Source organism: Terrapene carolina, unplaced genomic scaffold (genome assembly GCF_002925995.2).
Source record: "Terrapene carolina triunguis isolate 2854851 unplaced genomic scaffold, T_m_triunguis-2.0 Scaffold192, whole genome shotgun sequence".
NCBI classification, from domain to species: domain Eukaryota; kingdom Metazoa; phylum Chordata; order Testudines; family Emydidae; genus Terrapene; species Terrapene triunguis.
Genome location: NW_020664543.1, coordinates 1940504 through 1952129, shown reverse-complemented (window position 1 = coordinate 1952129; position 11626 = coordinate 1940504). Strand labels below are relative to the sequence as shown.

Genomic DNA, 11626 nt, shown 5'->3' with positions numbered 1-11626 from the left:
GACGAAGTGGGTATTCACCCACGAAAGCTCATGCTCCTATACGTCTGTTAGTCTATAAGGTGCCACAGGACTCTTTGCTGCTTTTACAGATCCAGACTAACACGGCTCCCCCTCTGATACTTGAGCATTCATCAAATCCATCTAATAGTATCGAAGTGTATGCTATCTTCTGGGGGCCACTGCACAGCACTTTTCAAACCCACATACTGACAGGTATGAGCATCTCTTATGTATGAGATAGGTCAGTTCTACCTCAATTTAATATGGTTACCAGATGGGTCAGGACCTCCTCAAATCCCAAGAAGATGGCATCACCCCTACATCACTTGTGCCTTTTCCTGCCCAATTCCCAAAAGCAAACAGTAGGAGGACATTTATTTTACCTTCCAGAGCCTCTTTGACCCAGCTGATGAAGTCCTTCCTGAGTGCGAGTTCCTCAAGGCACCTACGACGGGGCTCTGTGATCCCCTGCAGGCATTCCTTAGCACGCATCAGAGCAGGGCTGATGGAGTCCAGTTTTTCTTTCTTAAAGGATTCAAAAGTGTCCGTCTGCAAAGAAAATGGTGCAAATGGATCAAAAAGAATCCACAATTTAATAATGGCCAATATAACTTCCTCCTGGTGGGGGAATGAAGGAGGAACCCCTCTCCCACACCTGAAACAGAAGCATCAGATATTAATCAGCGTGTGGCAGCTATGATCTAATGGATGGAACTCAGGGCTGGGAGTTCACAGACCTGAGTTATTCTGCCACTGAAAGACTGTGCTACTTTGAGCAAGTCATTTCACCTCTGTGCACCTCACCTGCCTGATCTGTAAATGGGATAATAATGCTTAGTTACCTTTGTAAAGTGCTTTGAGATCCATGCAAAGCATTATACTATTCATTATTATTATTATTTTAAAGGAGACTGCACAGTGCATGGCCTCAGTAAAGCTGTTCGGAGCCAAACGTTAATCCTGCCAGACAGAGAAAGACTTACAACAGGGTTCAGATTTACAACGTCTTCCTAAGCAGCGTCTGAACAGTGGTGGGTTTAAAGTGAAATACTCACAAAGTTCAATAACATCTGTAGGATTCTGAAGTCACCGGAGAGGTTTAAGCCCTCTTTGACCTTGGCAATCACCTTAGCAGAGTCGAAAGCTAAGTGCAGTTCATGGTACTGCTGGATTTGCTGAAGCCGCTGTCCTATCCATTCTCTGTTGTCTACTGGGTCAAGCTTGCACATGATCTGAAGGTCAGTGCTGATCTGCTCATAATGGCTTGTAAAATCCTTGAATATAGTGTCTACCTCAGCAAATGTGAGCTTTCCGGATTTCAGATCATTATACAGTCTTCTATATTCACGGTAACAAGGAGAGAATAAATCATCATCAAGATCCAATATAGGAATAACCTGCTCTTCTGAATCCTCATCTTCCTCCACCATCATTTGGGCTGTCCTCTCCCAGCAGAGCTGGAAGATGTGACTGTCCTTGTATGTGTGCATTATATGAGCCACCTTCTTCAACTCTGGGCTTAGGTTGTAATATGTTTCTAGGGTGCCCTCCATGGGAAAGTTCAGCTGTCTCACATCCACAACTTCAGCCAGTTCTTTTGAGTCCAGATTTTCGTGATACTTCTGCTCAACTTCAACAATATCCACTTTAAACAAAGAAAGTCAAACATCAGTTTGCAACTTCTTTTACCCTATTCTCATATTCCAGCTCTCTTGACCAGACATTGAATGATTCAGTACCACAAAACATCAACCTCTTAGATCCTTAGAGGTATCAATCACTTAGTAACATGAAGTATACGAACACTTCTTCTCCTGCTCTCCCTATTGCAAGTTTCTTCACTGACTTTTTTCAGCCTCCTCTCCCCAATTGTTGCTCATCTCATTCCCCACTTTTTGTTCAATCCAGTAATTACTGAACAAAATCATCTCTGCTGGAAACCCTCAAAGATCTCACTTCAAAGTGGTCCCCACAAGAACATACCTTTTATAAATGCCTGCACCTTCCTGCACATGTCCAGAAGGGTTCCTATCCAATTTCTCTCTCTCTTTAGAGAGTCTATTTCTTCCCTCCTCCACACTAGAACTTTTTCCAGATCATTCTGCTGCTGCTTTTTCTCTTGGGATGAGAGATGCTTATGCTCTGAAATGAAAATTGTCAATAATCACCAAGAAAATCCCATGCTGTGGGGCAGAAGGAGAGTACTCATCTCCTCCAAAAACGATACACTTCAGTAGGTGCTGCTGCACATCAGTAATGAAAACATGGAGTTGGGAGCACCATATAAAACACCCTCCAGAATTATCAGAGTAGGCCTAGAGCCCACCCCCCTTTAAACACACAGACATGCACACTTACGTAATTCCCATATGCAAATAAACTGTTTCTTGTGCTTTATAATAAGCTCCAAACGTTTTACTAGGATACATCCATTCAGGAGGTTTTCAGCAACATTTGTGAACACAGAGTCAGCCACAGCCATTAACTTCTTAGCGGCATCAGTAAGTTGTTCCAGGATCTTCCCATCTGCTCCTATCAGAGAAACAAAGGATTTAAATCCTGAATCTTTCCTCCTCCTTCCTAGTTCTGGGCTTTTGGAGGTAACTATTGCTATATGGAAAAGAAACACACTTTATGTCTCTTCATTTCACCATGACCTAACTTTAAAGTCTGTATTCTTGTTGTGTTGCACCAGTACCACCATACAAGTGATATACATCGTTCGCCCTTTTTAAAGAGTAGTCACCCACAAATACCCATGATCTAAACTGAGACATCTTGATACATCCTCCACTGACAGACAGCACAGTGCAAAAATCCAACCCTCATTCCTAGGATGACATCCCCGGGGAGAAACAAAAAAGCCCAACTTGAGTACCTGAAACAACTGTCTTGTGCGTTTCTCATTTACCATAAGGTCTCACATTTTCATCTCCTCCCCAAACCAAACTGTTAGAAAACCTAGACTACAGTAGATTTTCCTTTATCCACAGACCCTGTGATTCCCTCTTACAGTACAAATCCCGGACAAGATTGCACTGGGGTTAACATAGAATACTTCCTGGTTACGCATATAGGGTTTTCCTATGAAATTTAGACAGTTCATTAACTTTTGCTCTCCAACATCCAATCTAACTACACCTCTACCTTGATAGAACGCTGTCCTCGGGAGCCAAAAAAAAATCTTACCGCGTTATAGGTGAAACCGCGTTATATCGAACTAGCTTTGATCCGCCAGAGCACGCAGCCCCGCCCCCCCGGAGCGCTGCTTTACCGCGTTATATCCAAATTCGTGTTATATCAGGTCGCGTTATATAGGGGTAGAGGTGTATTAAGATTTATTATATCAACTCAATCTCAATCCTCCTTCCATTTGCTACTATGTACCATGGAGGAAAGAGTGGGAACATCTCTTTCACAGTCCTCCAATACAAACTTCATATAAAACTGTACCATTGAAGTTGAAAAGATGCTTGATGTCAGACCACACAAGCAGATGATGCAAAACCTCATCAAGGTCATCCATAGGTTCCCCACTCTTGCTGCTTGGCCATGATTTCGTGATAACAGCTGATACAAGCTTGCCAAATTTGTCCAGGTTGTAGGAAGAGACCAGATCAAGCAGATTACTCTCAGACTGCTTAAGACACAAAGGGATGGGGGATGCACAAGGATGTGAGTAAACTGGATTTGTCCACTTTACACATTCCAAAGGGGCTGTGTCATTTAGTAGGGTTTCAGGGCCTAACGTACAGTTCAGCTGAATCACTTGGGTGCTGGGTGATATACTGGATATAGGGGATAAAAAGCACCTTCTTTGCTGACTTACGTTCCAAGTATGTTGCCTTTCAAGTGGCTGGCAAAGAGGCTGTGATGGCAAACAGCAGTGAAGGTGTTAAAAGTATTTCTTCCTTGGTCCCTTTGCACACACTAACCCCTTACATTCCTGATTTCTTCTCAACATTTTGCTTTTCTAAACCAATTGTTCAAACATCAATTCAATGTATAATTTTGTTTAGGTCTCAACCAACCCCACTGACAGCTAGCAGGTCATACGTTCAGGAGGTTTTCAGGTGTATCTGTATCTCAGATTTCCACTTGAGAGAACATATATTACCTGGCATGCAGCATTAACTGCTTCTATGGCACAGTTTTCAAAAGATTTGCCAATGGAATGGTCTAGTGTTTCAAATTTGTCGTGGTGATGGCAGTAGGCTGCAATTTGTCGAACTGGTCGTTCCTGTTGGGAAAGAACAGAAAATTTCTCACATTGATTTCATGTTTTAAGAATGTGTGCTCTGAAAACATGAAGAGGGAGGGGAATATTTTGAGGCAATAATAATAATAAAAAAAAACAAAAAAAACCCACAAGATGAAAAGGTCAATTTTCTATTATTTATTTACTCTGCTCCCAATGGGAGTAAACTCAGCCACCAGCACTGCACTATTTCCTGTTGGCTAGATGTGAGCGGAGAGGTGTGGCATGAAGAAAGAGAGATAAAGAAGTATTTGGCCGTTTTCACTATATACTGATATTTAATTATTAAATCTGTTTCCATCCCTCCAAAGCAGGTTTCTGGGTAAGTATCAGTTCCACATAAAACTCAACAGCTTTAAGTGTTTAGGAGCTTGGGAGAAAAATGCCCCTGTTTTTTTCAGTGAAGCATCCACAAGATTCACATGCTGAGAACACCAGTGCTGCACTGTGTAAAAATGGAAATTTAAAAATAAAGTTTTTAATTAAACTTGACATTTCTGAAGACTGGCAGGAAGGAGCCTCTTGGTGGAAAAGTAGCATTCAGGACCCCAACAGTACAGGAATAAACAAAAGATTATAATCAAGTTTCAGTTTTGTGGGCAGGTTGGCTCACAAGAAAGAACAGCTTTTGATGTTCAGTAGTCACACAAAATGCTAACTGTAAATTCTCTGGAGTTTTAAAATTAATATTAAACCCAGGAACCAGCTCATCCTATCCCACAGAGTCACGCAAGTTGGTCAATCGGTGGGATGGAAATGTCCCTTGTAATTAACACTTATTTTTAAACTACTAACAGAAATATTTCTAACCATGAGCTCTCAGAACACCATGACCAGTAAAAGAAAACTGCAGCCATTACTTCCTGCCTAGCGCAGTGATTTTACCTATTTAGATTGTCAATTTTTCAGAGCAGGGACTGTCTCTTCCTCCCGGTATGTCTCTTTACAGTGCCTAGCACAACAGGGCTCCTATGTGCTACCATTATACAAATATAATAATAAATAATAATAATAATGGTAGATACAAAAATATTTTACACCTCATTTTGACAGAACTAAATAAAATATTTAGCCTGTCCAAATTTTCCAGTGTCCTTTGAACCACTAGCTACTAGCCACTGCTAGAGATGAGACAGCAGAAATATATAAGAGATCAGGACTACACCATAGCAAAAGTTTATGCCCAGTTTCATAGACCCTTTAGAAATGTTGTTTATAATGGAAGTGGTTATAGTCATATGAACAAGCCAATGCAAAGAGCAGAATGTTTTAAGTCCATTTAGGTTCTAGTAGCAATATGCAAGGGTTGGTTCAGTAGGTTCTAGCTATTATCCCTTGAGCTTTAGAAACACGCATGTGTAATGAATGAAATCTCCAGTTTCTTGGTACCTGTTTAATTCTCCCTTCCATGTCTGAAAGTAACGTTTTCTTCCACTCCTCAGTGAAGCGTTCATCAGGAAAGCTTATCCTCACAAACTGGTTCCATACCTAAAAAATAAAAATAAGCACAGAGCGCAATTAAAACTAAAAGCAAGCCAGGAAAGAAATCAGAGTGATTAGAAAAGATCACTCATCTGCGATACCAGCAATGTCCAATCGGTGGCCCTCCAAGGCAACTCTTAAGAAAATTTACATTTGATTATGAATTGAGTCTATGCTCCCGCAGCTGCATCCTACCATTTTTAAACGTAAGGCTCTGAGTCAGTCTCATCACAACACGGAGGAGGTAGGGGGCCCTACGTCTCCTGAAGCTGCAGAAACAGCTCTGGTGGGAGCCAGGCGTGCTCTGAACAGCTGCTGTCCCTTCCCTGTTGTAGCTGAAACTGACTGTTGTCAAGGGCAAAGAATCAGGGAGCTGTAACTTGTTGCTCTGTTGTTTGTTCAGCTGAAAGGCTGTGGGATGCCCAAGGAGAGCAAGAGAGGAGCTTGAATGGTTTTGCAGGAGGCTAGAGAGCACCCAGCGTGGCTGCCCTCTCCCACAGAGCCACTCAGGACAGCCCAGGAGAGGGGAAGAAGAGAAACTGAAAAGCAGCACACAGTTACAACTGCCCAATTCTCTGCCCCAGCTCAGGTTAGGGCAGCGTGGGGAGCTGGCTGCTTTAACTTGTGCCAGCTGACAAGTGTTCCCTAGACACCATAAGCCACCTGAGGATAGCCAGAGCACAACACAGTCAAGCTATTCCCTCTCTCTGCCTCAGACACACCTCTTCTGCGGAGAGGCAGGAAGCAGATCACACTGGCTCTGTGACCAGAGAATTCCCCCATGCCAGAGGAATTCCCATCTGGGCTAACGGTGGGTAGCTTTTGCTTCCTGGAGCAGCACAAACAGAGTGCACCAAGGCAGAGAATCTGGCCAATGTACTGATTGGTGCCCCTTGACATTTCTGAAAGCATACCTTCAGCCCTCAGGCTGAAAAGTTCGGATGCCACTGCTCTATACCCTCTCAATGATGCAACAGTCGCACCCACCAAGAAGTTGATGTAACTAACCAACGTAACCCAATATGTCATCTAGGGAGGGATGTACCGAAGTGCTACATTCAAGAACACAAACCGTAAGTTCATCAGGAAAACAGAATGTCACAACTGAATCGGTACGTCCTCGCAGTAAATACTGCTTTAACACCTCCCGAAACCAGCTTCTGGTGGCGGCCAGAGCTCTTTGGAACACTTCTATCACTGGAGTCTTCTGCGTGGTTTCGTCTCTTGAACCCTGTTACACAGGAAAGAAAAAACAACTGTTCTAAGCAGCAGAGCAACATACCACTGATTTAAACATACTGCATTATAGGTCTAAAATATAACACTTTAAAGCACCACCCCAACAACAAAACCCTGTTGCTTGTGGGGTACAAGAGAGAAGAGGATTGGAAGATCCACGTTCGAGAGTGCTCACTGGTCTCCTTCCTTGGTCTGATGGAACTTAGGCAACAGCATGGGATGGGGAGAAAAAGTGAGAAGAAAAATCACACTATGAGACTACCTCTGCAATGTCCCTAACTAGACCGGGAGAATGAAACCAAGGCTCATAAAGCAACATCTATATAGTGAAGTGATACGGATCACAAGGCAGTTTAGAAAGTGATATTTTAGAGGAAAAAAGCTACAGAAGTATAAAACTAGACCCTAAGTACAGTAGTTTATACTTTAAAAACAAATTATGCAGATGGATCTCAGAAGAATAGTTTTTTAAAAAACATAGTATTTCTAAAATACTATTTTAAAAAGGTCAGAAGAATCAAAGTAATTACATGATTTTGTGTCATTCTGGAAAGTAGTTTTATTACAGGTTTGTTTGTTTTTGTTTTTTTTAAGTAGAGACAATTTACATCAATCAAAATGAGCTTTAGAAAACAATACAAAAATACAGCCACCGTCCCACATCTATTCTAAACAACAAATACTATTATTTATCTAGCACTCACATCCAAAGGTTCTAATCTGGCAATCCTCGAAATGATCTCAGCATTAGTAGCAGGTAACTTGTAATATTTTAACTCTTTTGTTCTCAGGCAAATCATCTGATGAAGTTTTAGGCAGATATGCAAGCAGGATTTCCAAGAGTTCACTTGCAGCTTCCTAATTAAGGAGAATAAAGAAATGAAACAAATTTCTCAGTGAAGCACAAGGCCATTTCAAATCCTTTCAGGTTATCAAAAGAGAAGGAGAATTAAAAAAAACAACCCCCCAAAATCAAAAGAACTAGGGGGTTTTATGGGCAACTTCTTTACCTATGAAGTTCTATGGGACTCAGTTGGCTCCCTCACCCTGCTCAATATCTACATGAAGCCAAAAGAAAAATCATGCAAAGCACTGCCTGAAGTGCTGGCAATATATGACAGATCCTCAGCTCTACATTCCATTATATAAAACACAAACAGCACAAACTCCCAGTTCTCAAGAGACATCATCACCTGGATACAGAATATTTGGGTGAAGCTGAGGTAAATGCTATGAACAACTCACCACCTCCATAATATTTGCCTTCCATCAAGGACTTCTGCCTTCCATTCATCAAGATGGTCCACATTTTAGAGGCCCTTCTGGCCTCCTCATTGCTACCAAATTCCCCAAAAGCTATGACAGGTAAGTTACACTCTTACCTAAAGTTAGGACTGGCTGCTGTCTTCAGGCTATCAGACTCTGACTCGACCACTCGAATTCACACATTGGTGACTTTAAGGATTGATTATTGCAACACTTTATACCTTGGAAAGAAACTGCTGACCCTGATAAGCTCCAACCGATTCAGAATGCAGCAGTTGCCTATCCAGCAACACATAACACTGAAAGCCCATCACCCTGGTGCTCCACTGTCTGCACTATCTCCCCACTCAATATGGTGTCAAATTCAAGGTTTTTCATCCTAATAATTCAAGCCCTCCACAAGGACCTGCGTTGTTCTGCACAATCATGACCGCCCGTGACAGCTTCAGTCATCTGGAACAATTAAACTGACAACCACAAGGGCAAGACTCACAATCCACTTTCTGAGTAACTGGCCCACAGCCGGGGAACTTGTGTCCAGCAGAGAGATTAGTACAACCACAAATCTCAGCATCTTCCTAATTTCTTCAAATTAACTTTCTAAAAACAAAAAACAAACAAAAACCCAGCCTTCTCCAATCAACAAGGGGAGGGAAACAGAGGATCCTTTGAAATATTTATAACTAGTAAGGCATTCCCATTACTTGGCAATAAATGTAATGCAAATACCCACGGTTAGGTAAGAGAGCTAAACTGTTCCAGATAGAACCTCACACCGCAGGGGAGGCATAGTTCAGTGTCAAAGACAAAAGGGGAATTAGGCGTTAAGAAGAATGTACTGAAGCCTTTCATTTACCTGTGCTGGTTACGATCCAGGACATGCAACAGCGTTTCTAAAAGTTTCTCTACCATCTGGGAAAGCAAGACACAAAAGTTAAACCACAGAACTAGCAATTGTCCTAAAATTGGCCCAGACAACTGTAAATGCAGAAAATATAGAGAAAAAGATATAGATTTAAGGGCTTAATTTTATCCAAGTTATCAGGCACAATACATAACATTAAAAATCCTGGTAGGATTTTCAGAAATCACTAGTGCCTAATTTCAGAAACCTTGAAGGGGCCTGGTTTTCAGAACATTCTAAGCATCCACCTTCCGCAAACCAGGTCCCTTTAGATTTTTCATGTTCAGCATACAAAAACTGAGCCACCCAAGATTAACCATCACTTCTGAAAATGTTGGCCCCTGAATTTTGAATTACACCCATATGGTAAATCCAATAGGAGGAAGAAGTAGATTCAGTAGTTTTCATTAACCTTTTCAAATGTGTGACAATAAACTTAATCTTTTCCTCTGAATTACATAGCAGGGGCAGGAATGCACCTGAGGCAGTATGGCCTAGAGGTTAGAGCACTGAACTGGGACTGCAGAGACCTGAGTTCTATTGCTGGTTCTGCCCCTGGCCTGCTGGCTGACCTTGGACAAGTCACTTCAATGAATAGAATCATAGAAATGTAGGGCTGGGAGGGATCTCAAGAAGTCATCGAGTCCAGCCCCCTGCACTGTGGCAGGACCAAGAACACCTAGACCATCCCTGACAGGGGTCTGTCCAACTTGGTTTAAAAAGCTTCCAATGATGGGGACTCCACAACCTCCCTTGGGAGCCTATTCCAGAGCTCAATTGCCCTTATAGTTAGCAAGTTTTTCCTAATATCTAACCCAAATCTCCCTTGCTGCAGATTAAGCCCAAAACTACTTGTCTTACCTTCAGTGGACATGGAGAACAATTGAGCACTGTCCTCTTTATAAACAGCCCTTAATATATTGGAAGACCATTATCAGGTTGTTCCTCAATCTTCTTTTCTCAAGGCTAAACACACTCAGTTTTTTCAACTTTCCTCAAAAGTCAGGTTTTCTAAAGCTTTTATCATTTCCCCCGCTCCGTGCCTCAGTTTCCCCACCTGCAAAGCATTCTGAGCGCTACTAATGAAAAGTTGTATATCGGTACTATCCTTAAACTTCTGTAACAATCGTTTTAAAAAATCCTGCAAATTAATATTCACAAATTGCAGCCATATTCTCAGTCATTTTGCAACTCCATAGAAGGTCCAGATTATTACTATTTCTGCCAAGGCTAAATATATTTGCATGAACACTGCATCCTTTACATCTGTAAACGTAAGTTTTCTACACTATCTTATCCCACGGTCCTGTTTTATATGAATACAGATGTATTGTAATCAGTACTGACATGGAATAAAAATAAATAAACACACACACCAAAAGGTGGCATGTCAAATGCAAAAATTACCAAACTTGCAGTGAGCAACATATATCCATTTGAACTACAGGTCAACATTTTTCAGACAGATTCAGAATAATATATCAAAAATTGATTTGTTCCACACTCTAGCTAGATTCTCAGTACCCAATTCAAACCATAAGGCCTGGAGGGGAAATTCAATACTCTAAGAAAATAATCTTCTCCATGTCCCAGTCCATATAATCCAGAAATGACTCCCAATAAAGAAGTTGGGGCAAATTTTCAAAAAGATATTTAGGTGCCAAAAGTTGAAAATAGCTGCCTAGTGAGATTTTCAAAAGCTCCTAAGCAGGTTAGGCACCCAACTCTCACGGATACCATTGACTTTACCATTACTTGGTTAAAATAATCAGAAGACAAACCTCCCAACTGTGCCATGTAATGCTGGTGTTCTGCAACCTGTGATAAATTCCTAGAAGACAGTCCAACAGCTCAACAGAGAAATCAGTCAAAAATTCTGCCAAGTCCCCCAGAGGCAGCAGGCTGATCCACGACCTGACCAGCGTTCGGTCTACTTCCATCAAGTGTTTCTTCCCTTTCATCAGCTGCAGTAGGGCCCTGCTGAACAGAAAAAAAAGGGGGGAGGGTGGCTGTGAATTATACAGAAGACTGGGACAGCACATGGAAAACTAACAAAAAGAGCCATCTCCTTTGGACTCTGGTGCCTTCTGCATTCAAACCGGATGTCAGGGAGAATTAAAAGGACATTCTATTCATACACACACGCACACGCTCTCCAAAAACAGGTACTTTTATATTTGGGCCAGATTCTGTGCTGGGACCCTGGGAAGCTGCTCTAACTTATGGCAGCCTTACTGAATGCTTCTGGGCTGCTCCACAGCCCAGAACGGCTGGAGCACAGAACGCTCCAGCCATTCCCCACTCCCACTCCTGGAACACCCCTCTGCTGGGAGCTGAAAAAGGACTCCAGCCCTGGGCTGCATACATCAGACCCATACTGCTCCCACACCAAGGAATTCCCTTGGGGACCCTTCTGACTCCTTTATGGCACTAGAGCAATATAAGGGGCCCGAAGGAGGGAGGGGGAGACAGAATCT

At 42.1% G+C, this 11626-nt stretch overlaps 1 protein-coding gene across 1 annotated transcript in view; it reads right to left on the bottom strand.

The window, feature by feature from the left end:
• The window catches only part of RNF213 (ring finger protein 213), an 83697-nt gene that overhangs the window by 46621 nt on the left and 25450 nt on the right, over positions 1–11626 (bottom strand). Inside the window, exons 11-21 of the mRNA XM_026654454.2 lie at positions 10931–11129; positions 9102–9157; positions 7684–7837; positions 6813–6971; positions 5648–5746; positions 4118–4240; positions 3454–3640; positions 2359–2532; positions 1984–2142; positions 1056–1645; positions 384–549 (exon numbers count right to left, since the gene is read on the bottom strand). Of these exons, the coding sequence (XP_026510239.1) occupies positions 384–549; positions 1056–1645; positions 1984–2142; positions 2359–2532; positions 3454–3640; positions 4118–4240; positions 5648–5746; positions 6813–6971; positions 7684–7837; positions 9102–9157; positions 10931–11129 (2066 nt within the window). The remainder of the gene's footprint in view (positions 1–383; positions 550–1055; positions 1646–1983; positions 2143–2358; positions 2533–3453; positions 3641–4117; positions 4241–5647; positions 5747–6812; positions 6972–7683; positions 7838–9101; positions 9158–10930; positions 11130–11626) is intronic.